The sequence below is a fragment of the Heteronotia binoei genome, chromosome 1, assembly GCF_032191835.1.
Source record: "Heteronotia binoei isolate CCM8104 ecotype False Entrance Well chromosome 1, APGP_CSIRO_Hbin_v1, whole genome shotgun sequence".
Lineage (NCBI taxonomy): Eukaryota > Metazoa > Chordata > Lepidosauria > Squamata > Gekkonidae > Heteronotia > Heteronotia binoei.
In genome coordinates this window covers 187985922-188002490 of record NC_083223.1, presented here as the reverse complement: position 1 = coordinate 188002490, position 16569 = coordinate 187985922, and the positions used below count along the sequence as shown (strand labels likewise).

General features: G+C 43.4%; 1 protein-coding gene across 1 annotated transcript in view; it reads right to left on the bottom strand.

Annotated features, from left to right (window-relative positions):
* Positions 1 to 633: 633 nt before the first annotated feature.
* Positions 634 to 16569, bottom strand: part of LOC132587164 (phospholipase B1, membrane-associated-like) — a 64461-nt gene continuing 48525 nt past the window's right edge. Inside the window, exons 15-17 of the mRNA XM_060259395.1 lie at positions 15005 to 15100; positions 3013 to 3087; positions 634 to 1176 (exon numbers count right to left, since the gene is read on the bottom strand). Coding sequence (XP_060115378.1) covers positions 955 to 1176; positions 3013 to 3087; positions 15005 to 15100 — 393 coding nt within the window. The 3' untranslated portion in view covers positions 634 to 954. The remainder of the gene's footprint in view (positions 1177 to 3012; positions 3088 to 15004; positions 15101 to 16569) is intronic.

The following is a 16569-nucleotide window of genomic DNA, read 5'->3' as shown; positions in this document are numbered from 1 at the left end:
CTACAATAATGTATTTTTTTTTAAGTTGCAGAATGATGAAAGCGGATGCCCACCTTCCAGCTTTGTTGCCATGCATGCTGTTGATCCTTCATGCTGCTGTTGCTTGGATTTCATAGCTTTCAGAACTTACCCCTTTAGGGTTACCCACCCTCTCTCATATTAGATTTATAACCACCCTCAGTTGGGCTCAAGGCAGTTTACATCAAAACACCACAAAGATCAGAAATACAAAAAAAACATTAAAACATTAACCTAAAAAAAATTAAGAATCCTAAAAAATTCTTAAAGATGGCATCAAAACCAGGGATATTGCTATCTCATAGTTTTCGAAAACAGGCAGAGTGTCTGCAAGGATAGAAGTCTGTGTGGTCTTTGCACAAAAGTCAAGTCTGCCAATGTTCAATGCCCCATGTGCGTTTGTTTGGATACAGGTGTGGGGAGGAGTGCAGCCCAGCATTCCAAATTGCAATACATGTGAAACTTGTGTTTCAGTGCTAGTGTACTGTGCCTGTTACGTTCCAGTGGTAGGTGTCATGCTCACTTAACCTACTGTTGCACAAACTAGTACAGCAAACCTGACTGTGTAAATATTTTGTGGGAAGGCAACATGGAAGCAACAGACCATTTAAGAACTGTAGAGAAACATTTTTTAATCTTGATATTTCCATTATAGTAGGCATATCTTATTTGTAATCAAGTAATGCTGATAAATTTGAAATATTTTTGCTTTAGTTTATAACATCCTTATATATAATCCGATACTTTAAACTCTGGTCTGTCATCAGTTTCTGAGATTTTGGCCAAGTAGGCATGGACTAATGTCTCTTCTACTTTCAGATGGAAACATTTGATTTAAAAATAGCCTGTGTAAAGCTGTAGCTAAGGTCTCATACTGCTCTCCTCATGTCACCAGAGGAAGATATTATGTTAGGGCTTCTTGCTGCTGGTGCGAATTTAAAATGATGTTGATTTCTCTTCAATTGCTGTGTTGCCTGCTTTTGGGTGTTTGCAGACTCGCTGAGCCATCAAAACCCAAACAATCAGGGAGCCTGCCAAGATTCCAGCTATGGCTGCCACAATCACAGCCCAGGAAGGGACCACAGCTCTGTTGTTCTCTGATGTGCTTCCTGAACTCTGCCATCCACTGTTCCTTGATGTAAAAAGAAAAGGGTGTTCCTGGAGCAGAAAGAGATGGTTTACAGAATATTTATGGGAGAAGCATTCAGTCTACATGCTACATGCTATTCATTCCATTAGTAATAATACCATCTCCCCCTAACATCCTCTGATCTTTTCCCACTGGTACAACTACAAGGCTCCCCTATCTTAACAGTTTCAAAAGCCATAAATATATCTATTCCTTTGAAGTCAGGCATCTGCTAGATAATCTGCTTTTAGCACATTTATTTTAACTCTTCAACTGAGAGCATGCAACTCTAACAAATTGTAGTGAAATAGAAGAGTTTCCCCCCAAAGAGAATGAATGATTTAGGAGCTAAATGCGAGTAAATAGCTTTCCCTTAAATATTGGCTTCTATACTTTTGCTTGTACAGCAAAAGAAAGAGCTGCTGTAAATACTTATGGGGTAAAGGGCTCCACTCCTCACCCTCACAAATATTTGCAGAATCTCTCATAATTTTCACCCATCAAAGCCCTACCTTGAGTTCTGCTGAGAAACAAAACTCACACCTTCTGTGGCTGGCTAGCTTCCCTCCTTCCTTTTAAGCCTCTCCTTAAAAACTATTTTTATAGTGTCTTCCTTCAACCTGTCTTCTAATCCTTACTCTTTAACTAGGTAAATATACATGTGATTATACTAGTTTACTTGCAGACATAGTTTGTAACTGTTCTATCTTATTACAAGAGGGAGGAGATGTGTGCTGCTGGGAATAGGAGTGGGGTGCTGACACACAGGGATTCAGGCCTATGGAGCAGGGTCAGTCAGCCAGCCAAGGAAGCTAACAGGAAGATTGGAGATTGATCAGCTCACTCAACAAAACCTACCTTTCAGGGTTATTGTATGAAATAATAATAATAGTATTGTGTTGTGTGTAGAATAGCCAGGAGAACCTAAGATTGTCTGACAGCCTGAAGTCCCAGCTCTTTTAATATTATGCACCACTAGGTAGCAAGCTAGACTTATTTTGGGGGCTGAGATAGCTCTGATAGAGCTGTGACTGACCCAAGGTCACCCAGCTGACTTCATGTGGAAAAGTGTGGAATCAAACCTAGTTCTCAAGATTAGTCCATCGCTCTCAACCACTACACCATGCTGGCTCTCACTGTATGGATAACACAAAGGAAGAGTCATGTATGCTGCACTGATTTCTTTAGAGGAAAGATGGCATAAAAATGTGATAGACATTATAACAGGCAGGCATTCTCCTTGCATCTGTAGGACTGCCCAGCTTAATATTGCCTTCTGGGATCCTGCCCCTCCCCTTGCTAAGTCACCTCAAGAATGGGACCGGGTTTTCTGTGTTACAGTGAAGTTTCTACAATTTTCTTCATAGCTATAATCTATAGAGCATGCTATGCCCAAGAATCTGGGTGCATCCTTATCAGATAACCCACAGGTGGACTAACTGAGGGGGAATCAATATTGCACAGGGCCTCCTTTGATCCAAAAGGCACAGAATAGTAGATGCATGCAAAATGATGGATTAATCATAAGAATGCACATTTCTACTAATGGCACACTAACATGTTCAGACATAATTTGGGAACTACAGAATTGGTGTATCCATTATGGTAGGTTATGGTTCTCAAGGCACACTCCAGCTCCCTCTTGTGGCACACTAGACTGTCTAAGTACCCGATTCAGGAATCATTGACCCAGGCAATAGGAACACCAATACAACTGAAAAAAGGAGATGGAGGCATGGGAAGTATGTGGCAAGAAACTGAAGTGAGCAGGGTGGGGAACTGACTTTTATATAGTTATCTGAAATACTGAACCCAACCCCTGCCTGATGTTTGGAATCATATTTTGACAGTGTACTGTTGCTTACTGAGGTTGGACATGTGAGCATTGACCTTTCATAAGTAAAGTTATTGTAGGACTGCTTCTGTCCAACTGGCTCCAGCTGAAAGAGAGCAAGAGAGAGAGAGAGAGAGAGAGAGAGAGAGAGAGAGAGGGTTTACCATTGCAGTGTACTTCTCATAACCATCACACAAAAATTTACAATCATATCACACTTCTAAAAATACATGTCCCTGCTATTATTGAACTATTTTATCACTACATTTACAGTCTTATAATATTCTCTTTATTACTGTATCCTAAAATAATGCCTTAGAAAACATTAGAAACGAAGTAACTTTTCAAGGGTCAACAAACTAGCTTCATATTTGTATAACCTTATGTTGACTTAATAAAATCTTGAAGTAACAACATATGTATTTGATAGTATGGATTGGCTAATTCTATGTATTTTTACTGCTTCCCTATTGAATTAATTATATATGTATCACCAAACGGAGAGGGGGGGGGTCAAGCCCACTTTCAGTTCCAGTGCAGTTCTGCATTATATGCCCCTCCCCTATGACTGGTGAGAAGTTCAAGGAGTTCTATCTGAGTTTGGTTTTCTTTTGGTGAGAAACCATTGGAGACATGTAGCATCACTGGTATTAACATATGTACAAGTAGTGCTTGGGTGGAGACAAAGAGGAAATTCTATACGGCAGCAGTTCTACTATCCCATATCTAACTTCCAGAGACAGAGGGACCCGGAATCACAAGGTACTCCCTGTCAGCAATTCACTGCTCTATTTACTTCTCCACCCATGCTCACATACCTGCTGCCCAACCTCCTGGTGGTGCCTCGAGTTTTCCCAGAATTAGAACCAGGGCTTTTTTTTAAGCAGGAACACAGTTCCAGCTGGCTTGACATCAGTGTGTATGTGTGACCTAATAAGCAAATGAGCTCCTGCTGGGCTTTTTCTACAAAAAAAGCCCTGATTAGAACTGATTTCCAGACTGTGGTGGTGTGTTCAGAGTGGGAATCCCTTGGAGAACACCTTCTCTCTCCTCAGATAGGTCCTTGAATGAGAAGGCTAATTTGGAAGGCCACTTCATGCCAGTTGTCACGAGCTGGGGCCAGGCCAGGCAAAGTCCAGGGGCAGTCCAAGGTCTGTAGCTGGTGAGCAAAGAGGGTTCAAAGCGCCAAAACCAAATCACAGTCCAGGTATCGCAGGTCAGAGGTTCAGAAGCCGAAGTCAGGGGGTCCATAAGTCAAAGCCAGAAGCCGAAGTGGATGCTAGAACGTCAGGTAAGTGACTAGTTGCTTCCACAAAGCCTTCTCCCAAAGCCCACAGCTATATAGCCCTCTGCTGTCTGTTGCCCATTTGGACTAATTGCTGACTCAGAGGGCGGCCAGGATCCTGCTGAGACTCAAGCATCCTCACTCCTAGAGGGGCCAGGATCCTTTTAGAACTCAGGGCGCGTCTTGCTCGTGAGCATGCCGCCCTCCTCCGATCCCTCAGGTCCTGACGAAGGCGGTCACGCACACAAGCCACCCGAGAGGGCGAGGCAGGGGGCTTGGATCTTCTCCAGTAGGAGGCAGGGGCACTGGTGCCGGTGGCAGGGGCACAGTTTCTTCTTTGGAACACCCTTCCAGAAGCCATAAGGGCCCTGCGGGATTTGTCTGCGTTCTGCAGGGCCTGTAAGACCGAACTGTTTAAACAGGCCTTTGCTGTTTGACCGAAAAAGGGCTGCCACCGGACATCTTATAGAATGCTGGCGATCACAGTCGAGAATTCAATACCGCCTATACTGTACTGAAACAGCGCTATAGAATGGCTTTAAAATTGATATAAGTAAATTATGGTTTTATATGTTTTATTGGATTGATTGTATTTTATGATGTTGTAAGCCGCCCTGAGTCCACTTGCGGAGAGGGCGGGATATAAATTGAAAGTAATAAATAAATAAATAAATAAATAAATAAATAAATAAATAAATAAATAAATTCTGCAGGCTGAGCTTCTTCTGCAGGGTCCCCAGCACCCATGACACTAGTTAGCTCCTCCTGAGGAACTATATATACAGTAATCAATAAATGTTAACATTCTTTTTCTCACTGGCCCTAACTTCCCTGAGCTGTGTCACTTTTGACCAAATCACAGTGATAGACTCCTTCACAGTAATTAGACAGCAAACCCATAACCCTGCCATCTGTGGGGTGGCATAAACAGGGCAGAACAGCAACAAAGTATGCTGGAGGGACAGAATATAGCAAATACCCTCAAACATTCTTGAATCTTGGATGGAAAAATGTGTGCAGGCTGAAGGAGAATTACACTTGTGCAACCTGAACTTATCCAAGTTTACTTAGGAAAAAAATCCCCAATTACAATGGGAGTTAATCAGTGTATGGAGACTTGCAGTCTTTTTCTTAACTCCCCAGAGCTAGCCCATAAGGCAGGAAAGAGCTGGCTGCTTTCCAGAAGGTGATTCAGCATCCCATTTTATTCTCTGTACAAGCCATGAGGCTTAGGAAGTCCCTCCTCCAAAACAGGGTCAAAGTGTAAACAAGGAATGAAATAAACTCTGCCAGCTGGCAATATGGCCATTTTTATCAGCCCTTATAAGGATGCAGTTTCAGCAGCCTGAGTAGAATCCCTGACAGGGAACAGCCAGGATGCCTGTAAGTGCACACACAGGGAGGTGGGAAATGTCTGCCACAGGAACTACAGAATGCCTGCGGGACATTCATGGCGCAGCTCTTCTCCCTCCCTCCATGCTAAGGAAATCTGAGCTAGGTTTCATCTTGGAAAGGTCTATGAGATGTTTCAAAGCAAGCTGAAGAACTGCTGCTGTCCCCTTCTACTCCACAAGCTGTGGAATTGCTGCTCTATCTACCTGCTTGTCACTTCAAATAGGAAAGAACAGGAGATCTTTTGTGGGGCTATTTGGCACAGGCCTGCGGTCACTTTGAACAAGGAGTGTGCCCCCCCACCTCAAACCAAACAAGCACTCCCAGTTCCTGATTTGGGATATATAGTTAAGCAAGTCATTACAGAATTCTGTATTGCAATATTTAGCACCACGTACAAAACAGTTCTAAGGGCTTTTTTAGATGATCTACTGGTCTTATCCATGGTGAGGAACAGGAGGGTGGAGAAGTATGTCTTACTTCCCTAACAACTGAGCACACTCATCCCACCTCTGAAGTCAGTGAGCACCTATGCATTTGCACCCAAGCAAGGCCAAATTCAATGTTAATAAATTCCATAACTGCAAATGAAACCCTCCATTTAATCTGGGATTTTGACCATATATACAAAGCCTATATATATTGTTTTTGCGAAGTAACATGCATGGTTGTCTGCTCACATTGGAGGGTGGGTGAGCACACAGGGTCACGGGCAGGGAGGTAAGGCATACTTCTTCCTCATTCTCTTTCTTTCTCTGTGTAGGGCTGGCATATTCCCAGTTTCAAACATCTGCCAGTCTTCACTTTTGCATCATTGCACCAGTTTATGAGAAGTAGAGCAGAAGATAAGCAGAAGTGTTTGATTTGCATTTTACTTGGCCTTGTTTTCTTCCCTTTTATCCCATCATTCCCATTTTACAGGTCACAGGCTGAGGAACAGCCACTTGCCCAAAGCCAGTTGAATAAGTCCATTGCTAGGTTAGGACATTGAATCCAGGTTCTATCTCACAGTTTTCTTTAAATACTACTAACCAAGACAGGCTGTCATGTAGCCTACATCTTTGGCTAACAAGACTCCTGCATGCACAGACTTTTCTCATGAGGCATGACATGGTACACTGACAGAGAACAGAACAGCTTAAAAATCCTGGGAAGGACAGAAAAGTGGCTGGCTGGAACAGCTGAGAATGTGCTGATTTGACATACTCCCTCTGCAGCCTTGGCTGGCAGAGCTCCGGACGGAATTCCACTAGAGTCTCCAGCGTTGCCTGACCCAGAAGAAGCTCAGGAGAGAGTGGGGAAGGGGGGGGGAGGGGGCTCCCATTGGTCTCTTTCTTTTACTCCTTGTCTAAGAAAGTGTAGTTTAAAATTACTCCAGCAAATCAAGAAAAAACAGAAAAACAAGAATGTGAATTCTGAAATATACAGAGAACAGAATAGTTCTTCCCACCCAAGCAGAGAACTGTAGAACACACAGCTTGTTAGATCCAAGGCAATGCTATGTTTTGTCCAGTGACTACAGATACAATTTTGTTATTTCAGATTTGATTGAAAAGTAAATTCAGTTTCTGGCAGTGTGACTATAATGTGCATCAGCTAGGAAAACAAATTTGACAACCTGTGATTATGCATTATTTTAAGGGCAGAATGTGACTTTACCAATAATGTATTCATTTGCTTATTTTGTTATATTCTGACATGCTGCTTTTGAAATGTACATGAAAGCATGTTAAAGTAAAAAAAAAATCTTTACATTATTTTTTGAAACATATCCCTAAGAAATAAACAATACCACAATCATGTTAAAAGACTTCATAGTTGTCCTGTCTTAATAGTGACAACAGCAGGTTTGCCATTTTTCTAAAAACCATCAGCATTTAACCGATGAGACTGACCCATAACGAAGATCCAGTTCTGTACACCAGCGGTGGCCAACGGTAGCGCTCCGGATGTTTTTTTGCCTACAACTCCCATCAGCCCCAGTCATTGGCCACGCTGGCTGGGGCTGATGGGAGTTGTAGGCAAAAAACATCTGGAGAGCTACCGTTGGCCACCCCTGCTGTACACTATTCATTCTAACAGAATGAAAAGATGGCAATGGAAATGGGGTCTCCACGCTGTACCATAGTATGCTGGCCTAGCAATGAGAATGCACACTTTTTAGTGTCAAAATTGCCCATGGTAGAGAGGTTTGTTTCACTGACCATCAAAAATGTACACCAGCCACATTACTTGTCATCAGGAATCCATGACCGTGCATGTTATATGGTGAGTGATTGTGCTCAGTAGCATAAAGCAGTAAAATTAGAGAAGTTACTCTTTTCATTGCTACACTTGAAGGCTCTTCCAGTGGGAGGTGTTTCTAAGGCCCACCTAGCTTTGAGCAGGGGAGGGGCATTCTCTCCCATTTAGTCAGAAACTTTCCTCACTCTAACTGCCATGAAGCTCACTGGAAAGTTGTGCCTCATCTCCTGCCATTATTATGCAGGTCATCACTGCTGCCCTTAATTTAAAATGACAGGCACCCCAAGTCTCCCTTCTTTAAATATTTTATATATACCTAATTTTATATGCTTCTTGAATGTTATAAATGTTTTACTGTTTTGGTGTTCACTGCCTTGGGGACTCAATTTGGGTGGAAAGGCAGCATAGAAATGTTTTTGAAAAATGTAATTGAAAGAGCTAGAACTTCCCCCTCCCCAAGCTAGTGGGCAGCCAGATACTGTCTGTAGCTAAGGTATTTAGGTCCCATTTACGCTCATTTTTGATTTCGTGAGCTTCCCTCTCATTTTATGAGTGGGGGGATCTGCAAAATTTAATAGCTCTCTATTCTTTATTGGTGTATCTGTTATGCAAAGCAGACCCTGTTTCACATCATCCTTAATGGCTCATCTAACTTTTAAGGGATTCAGAGCTCTTCAAAGCCATCAGTCTCTGCATTTAACCTCATAGGGGTTTTGCCACCGAGTTCAGGCAAAGAGAAAAGGTAGATTGAGACCCCACTTTTCTGTTTACATAGCCCCACTGCATGGATGTCACATGCAAATACAATTATGGTGTCCTGATATGCAGCAGTTCCATAGCATTATCAGCTGTTCTGTGATATATCTGCTGTGTGCTTGGACTGATTCGCCATATTTGTGTTGGAGTGAGTGACTCAGCATGCCTGGACATTGGGGGATGCGACATCGCTCTGTGTGTATATAGAAGATATTTCCTTGAATGGGATGCCTCTCTTTGTCTTAACCTGGGAGCTGCCCTCTGGCCCTCCTTCCCCTCTCACTTTGTCCTCTCACTCTTTTCACATGGCCTTCCATGCAGACATCTTGTAGAGACTGTGCCCTCATATTCCCATACACATGATGCTGGCCAAACTGGCCATTTGTGATAGGGAAAGTACTCTTTTGATTTGGCTTCTTTCTCTTCTTTTGACTGCATCTTTCTCTTCTTTTGACTGCAACCTGAAAGTGAACTGAATCAACTTTAATAAATGTAAGTTTACCTTTTTCACAATATACTTCTTGGGAGATTTATTTACTCAACTCAGTATTATGTTTTTATCATTGGACAAAATACTATATTAACCAAACATCCCAATAATACCCACCTCTGGGAAGAAAACAATTAATCATAGTAATGAACGAAGAGAATATGGAACTGAGCTGTTGCTGTTACCTACTAGAATTGCTGAGGAAGGTGGAAGTTGCTGCCACCCTCAGGAGAGCCCAAGAGGATTATCATCTGCTACACAGGACTTTAAATAAGTGGATCTTTCCTTCTGTTCTTTTATTGTTCTGGATTTTTGTCTCTGTGTTGAATTTCACTCCTCCTTAATTCCAGTTTAACTAAGAAAATTGATTTGTGAATTGGCTCATGTGCTATTTTCATTTTCTTTACAACTTTTGCGTCTTTTTAAACCTCTGCAATATCTATGCATATATGCATGTTTATAAAACACCACCAAAAAAGCCAGCCATGCTGCAATCATATGATTGCACTAAGATTTTTCACAGCTGACATGGTGACCCTCATGGGGTTTTCAAGGTAGGAGACATTCAGAGGTGGTTGCCTGCCTCTGCATCACACCCCTGGTATTCCTTGGAGTTTCCCATCCAAATACTGGCCATGGCTGACCTTGCTTAGCTTCTGAGCTCTGATGAGATCAGGCTAGCTGGGGCTATCAGTGTGTTTAGGAGTCATTTCATAGAAAAAGAGGTGTCAGAGCTCATTAGCACAATTCATTTGCATATGCCATGCACCCCTGACATCACTGGAAAGTGTACAAAATTATATCAGCTCAGCATCTACCTTAAAATGCTTCTTGAATTATAATTGTCATAATAAAACCTTACCCCCATTACACATTTCAAATTACTTTCTCCTATGTGGCATGATGAAGATTTCCATCTGTCTGCTCTGTATGTTTTGGTTATTTTCCCATTTTTTGTGGGGGAAAATATTAGAAAGTTTGTCAAATCTTAGAGTTCAGCAAAATTCTCACAGGGAGGTTGAACAATGGAGCCCAGAAGCAAGTATTTGGGGGTGGGGCTAAGAAAGAAAGAAAGCACAATAAAATTTAGAGGTTCTGGAGCTCCACTCCTTTGAACTCCTGCCCAAAATGAGGCATGAGTGTGTTACATGCTCATAAAATCCCATGCACTGGTGAAAACCACAAGGAAAAAGAATTTTGATACAACTGCATATGCAATCACATCAATAATGGAGATGTTGGCATTATTTCATCAATATGCATTTACATATCAGTAGCACAGTTTGAATTCGGAAATGTGGAGAAACCTCTCCTCCACTTTGAGTTTTAAAAGTGTTCCTCTCCCCCCTCCTCTGAATAGCAGGAAGCCTCTCTCAATAACTTGCTAAATTCCAGCTATAGAAATGCTAATGCCTGGCTGTGGGAGTTCACTGAGGAATCTCCAGGAGGCTCCTAGAGATTTCCCAGAATGCCTTCCAGGAGGGCTTCCAGGATGCCCCTGGGTGGACCAAGTCAAAAGAAGTGGAGATAGTGAAGTAAAATGGGTGGAATCAGAGGTTCAATAAAAGTGCTTGTTCCCAGAAGGAAGTCTAAAACCGTTTTCCCACACAGCTTACCTCGGAGTGATGTCCCTCTTCACTGTGCAGCGTCTGCTTGGATTTCCCACCATCTGCTCCGCAGAAGCAGGAAGAGCTGCGGCTTTTGCGTCGCTAACGTAAACTGGGTTTTAGCGATTTACATTTGCGACGCAGAAGCCCCAGCACTTCCTGCTTCTGCAGAGCAGATGGTGGGAAATCCAAGCAGACGCTGCGCGGTGAAGAGGGACGTCACTCCGAGGTAAGCTGTGTGAGAAAACGGTTTATATGTTGGTGCTGGGCCTCAAAAGAGAACAGACTACTAAGCTCTGGTCTGCAGGTCAACAATCATCTTGGATCTTGGGGTTTGGCTGGCTGGGCTGCAGAGAGCCTGAGGCAATGAAACATCTTTAGAACATTCTGTGAGTACCTACTCGAATTGTGACATCTAGTTAGAGCAAGTTTCAGAACCAGGAAAAAAGGATGCATTTATGACCAAATTTTCTTTGTTCTTCTGGTAGCTGTACTAAAAGTATACTTTTTCTCTTTTTAATAAATATTTTACTCTTTGATGCTGGTAGTGTTCTCTGAACCTCATGTTTTCCCCAATCGCCTTAGACTGCACTGCTTTAAGGGGGGGGAGTGAGTGGGATGGGGGAAACCAAGCAGCTGGCAACTGGCTATTCCCCCAGTGGCACCCAAAGCTGTGTAAAGTGTCCCTATGGTGACCTGGCACAGGGCAGCAGGAGACAAAGAGGTATAAGGCCTCAGACTGGTAAGGGAAGTTGTGCAAGCAATTCTTTGCAAACCGGGAGGTGATGGTAGCAGCAGCTATCCTCAAGAGTCCACAAAGGATCAGGCAGGATATATGTGCAGTAAAAAATAAATAAATAAAAGGAATAGTCCCCTCCAGGAGGTGGCAACCCAAGGGAGGGGGTTGGCAGAACAGGGCCATGCACAGTCAGGCAGGTCTGTTCCATCTCAGGAAGTCACAAACAAATTCAAGACTGTTTGTGATGAGCTCAAGGCCGAGGTCAGACGCACATAAACTGACGAGATGGGCATGGATGAAAACCGGATGCATGTCGGATTTTATGCGGTTGTCTGCACTGCCACGACTGGGACTCAGACTTTTTTGATAGTGCATTAAATCCGGACCAATAATGCTTCCAATGATTCCCGCACGTACTTTCAATGTTTGAACGCTCCATCATAGCCGACTTATTGCGAGCGCACATCCGCTTCCCTGCGAGAGCCCACTGCAAATGACATCATTGCACCAGCGATTGTGTGATCATTAAATCTGGTAACTGCTTCTATGCCCGGTAACACGATCAAATTATGTTTTAATTCCTGTGCAATATTTCCACTTTTCCCTGCACGCGTTGTGCTTGGATTTGGAGGTGCTTAAATGGGAAGGGGGGGGGAGGAAGATCATCTGTCTTTGCTGTCTCCCCGCCAGGTGGGGAGATGGCAAAGGCAGTTCCCAGGCTTCCCCCCTTCCTTTAAACACCCAGGCGGGGTGAAGGCAGATCGCCCACCTTTGCCTTCTCCCCGCCAGGCAGAGAGGGGATGTACTAAAACGAATGTCAAGATTGCCCACAGGAAACAATGGGAGAGCCTGGATTTTCCATTGGATATAATGGGAGGGAAGATTGCCAATTGACTTACATGGGCTCCATTGAAATACATTGAAGCACAGAAATGGCTGCAACAAAAATATGGAATGGATCTTCCAGGAAAGTCAACACAATGAACAAGTGTCCTGGAGATGGGCAGAGGACTTTTCCCTTGACAATCCAGTCTTGGAGGTGGGCAGAGGATATTTTCCCTTGAAAATCCAGTCCTTGAGGTTAGCAAAGCACCTTTTCACTTGACAGTGCAGTCCTAGAGATGGGCAGAGTAGCTTTTCCCCTGGCAATCCAGTCCTGGAGGCTGGCAAACTACCTTTCCCCTGGCAATCCTGTCCCAGAGGCTGGCATTGTGCTCTGTCCCCTTGCAATTCAGTTCCAGAGGTTGGCAACCCTCCTAGCAATTCAAATCAAGAACACCTGTGCCAGTTCCAGGGTCTGGAAATCTGGCCTTCCCCTGGCAATCTGTGCCCAGGACACTTGTAGCTTGACTTTCCTGGAAGTGCCCAGGGCACTAGTTGACTTTCCTGGAAGATCCATTCTGGATTTTTGTTGCAGCCATTTCTGTGCTTCAATGTATTTCAATGGAGCCCATGCAAGTCTATTGGCAATCTTCCCTCCCATTATATCCAATGGGCAATCCAGGCTCTCCCATTGTTTCCTATGGGAAATCTTGTCATTCATTTTAGTACATCCCGGTGAAGAGACAGCAAAGAGAGTTCCTGTGCTTCTTCTCCCCATTTAAATATTCAGGTGGGGTGTTTAAATGGGGGGAAGGAAGATGACACGCCTTTGCCGTCTCCCCACCAGGAGGAGAGATGGCAAAGAGAGTTCCTGTGCTCCCCCCCATTTAAACACCACCGGGTGTTTAAATGGGGGGGAGGGGCAAATCGCCCACCTTTGCTGGCACTTTTTTTTTTTTTTAAAGCCAAGCACTATATCATACAGTACTGCGCTTGTGCGAGTGCGGAACGCCATCTCATAAAACGAGGTCCAGTTGAGACCTCTGATCAACCAACAACAGGACCAATGTGGCTTAGAATGGAAGGATGGAGGGATGTCTGATCAGGAAATTCATTGTAAAAAAGCTGTGGAGTATAATAGCAACGCGTTAGGGATGGATTTAATGGTGAGTGTGACCACGGCCCAAGTCTGGTTTATTCTTGGGCTCACCTGCCCTTTCCTCCTTCCTTCTCCCCTCACATGCAGAGCTGAGACTGAAGATTTCCTAAACCAGGAAATGTAAACCCAGTTGTGACATCTGGATTGGGGCACTTGAGCAACCTGGATTTTGCTTCTTGCATGCAAACTGGGATCCCAAACCAAAGTACCCATATTATACCTCCACATTTTTTCTGCAGGCAATTAATAGTTCTGAAGGCAACTGGCGTCAGGAAAACAGCACATAAGAGAAAATTAATTATACTTGATAGGCTGTTTTAGTTGACTTTAGTTATCAACTGCCTTTCGATGCAAAGGTGCTTAAGACAGTGCACCAAAATAAAACCAATCTGTATTAAATATATAAAATCCCCACAGACTGATACAAATAACCAAACAATACACCAAAGGATGAACCCATAAGGTAACCAGCAAGCAGCAGATACTGTTCTTATTAATCTAATCCAAAGACCTTTAGGAAAAGTTAAAATCATGAAAGCCTGAAGGATGGTGCCACTCTTGGCTCCTTGGGGAGGTACTTCTATAACTTGGGGTGGAGAAGGCAGCTAAAAAAGCCCTCCCTTGGGTCTTGGCCAACCTAATCTCAGTTAAAGCTGGTTCCACAGAAAAGCACAAGGCTGGCAGATACCCAGGGCACTTGGGGCAGGGGTCCTCTGTCCTGGTGCCTGCCAAGTATTTCAGACAGGGGAGTAAGGTGGAGCTCTTGCCAAGCAGGGCTTCTGATTGGTCACAGGAGATCTGATTGGCCATGAAGATTAAAATACTGGTGGGGTTATTTTGCAGCAGTTGTCGCCACAGTTTTAGTTTTACTCTCTTTCTCTCACTCCTCTTTCTCAGTGTTTTTTTTTTTAAATTATTCTTCTTGTTCTCTGCACTTGGGTTTCCTCTGTGTGTATATGACTGGTTGATTCTGCCTCCCCTTGGTGGCCATTTTATGGTTGTGTCCACCAATCTGTATGAGAATCCCACAGTGCCCACAAGCTCAAAAAGATTGGAGACCCTTGGTTTAGTGTGTTAAAGCTGTTAAATCTTTCAAAAAGTGGGAGGTCACTTCCCAGTGCCATGTCTAAAGTGGCCCTTCAATTTCTAAACTCTCTCCAGTACACTCTGCCAGGAGAAATGCTTTCCAAGGCAGCTAATAATATTATTGATGTTTCCAAGTTTCTGTGTGATAACAAATTAGAACTGGGCCCTTTTTTGCCACCACACCCACTGCAAGCATTAAATATGTAACAGTTTTTAAAGAGCTTAATGTGAGCCAAAACCTCAAACCTCAAATCGCTTTTGAATGGCAGGGTTCAGCCCTGGAAGCCGTGAAATCATAATACAATTATAGTAACTGTTTGCAGAGTACTTTCCATCATCATTAAGTAATCCTAGCCAGTCCCTTCCTATAATGATTCAGTGCTAGGCTTCCACGCAGAAGGTATAGCTCTCCATAGGCTTGAACTCTTGACAGCTGTTCTTACCATATTATTCCAGAGTGCTGTGGCCATGCTGGCATAGCCTCTTGCAGAGAAATGGAAGCAGTCCACAGCGAAGAAACTCAGATCTGGTTTTCCATCCTGTGATTTAACACAAAATGCCTCAATCATATGAGCTCTAGGAGATCCTTCATTAGCAAGGTTCTGGCATTTCTCATTTATATTTTTAGCTCATTGTCTCTTGGTGCTCAGCCAATAACCAGTCAACTCCTGTCACATAATTATTCAGCATAAAACCACTCCTGTAGCAACCACCATTTAGGCATAGCACTCTTTTCTGGTATAATGTCAGTTTTAGACTAGTAAGGGTGATGAGTTGTGGTGGAGTTAGACTGAGAGAGCCACAACTTTTTCCAGCTGGCATATATGACAAATGGTTACCTTTATTCTTCATATGAGCTGTGCAATTACCCTGTGGCCAATGGCCCTATACCCTCCAGGGATACCATAGTGTAGCAACATTGTCAAAGATGAGGCAACACTCAAGAGATGCCATTTTTATTGATTACCTCAGTTCCAACCAGCAGTTTCCAAGGTTAATATTTGCTCTGCAGCCTGGCTGGTTTGTTAATCTAAATGATCACCAAAATTGCAGCAGAGCTGCTGGTGCCTGTCCATTAAACAACCACCAATGTTTCAAGTTAACTGGACCAAGGTGAACAACAAATGTAACCTACAAGAATCTAACCCAATGTTGAACAAGAGAATCCTCCATGCCAAAGCCAATGTACAACCCGTGAAACAAAGGCTAGGTTGAACCTGCTTGAACAATGTTGCAAGACCAACAAAACCAATTTCAAAGGACAGAATCAACATGTAACCCAAATGACAAGCTGATTACCAAGCCCTGGGAAGACAGAAACTTAAAGGAAATAAAGCGGGGGGGGGGGGGGAACTAGTTCTGGGAGCCTTAAAATGCTGGCTCCTGATAGTCCAGTAATTCTCAGGACTCCCCAGGATTTTGGAGGACCCATTTCCCAGTATCCCATAAAATCCTGGATACCATCTGGAGACCTGAATATATCAGGAAAATGATGATAAGGTATTTTTTAGAAATATATGCAGATGATATACCCAAATGCACATCTTTAATTGTAAATACAGAATCACTGGTTTAAAGAAGACATGGGGTGTGCTTCATTGTGTGCTTTTCTTATTCACTTGCCATTGGGGTAGCCTTGGTCTATCTCCCTTTCATAGATTGGCTCGTCTGAGAGAGTGTGAGTGCACACCTTGCCACTGGACTAAAAATTTGTTCTACTGCTTCAGACCAACACGTCTGCCCACCTGAACAAGAGTGCCAAACGCTAGAAAGAGTAATAGAATCATAGAGTTGGAAGGGATCTCCAGGATCATCTAGTCCAACTGTTGCACAATGCAGGAAATTAACAAATACCTCTCCCCCGCCCCCCACAAGTCATTTGCTGCATTCAGCAATCAGGGACAGAAATGCCTATGGAAGACAACTTTTTATTCTCTTGACTTGAATGGGCAAGGAAGAAACAGCACACTTCTTTCACCCACTCACCCACCCCCTTCTCCATTTCTCC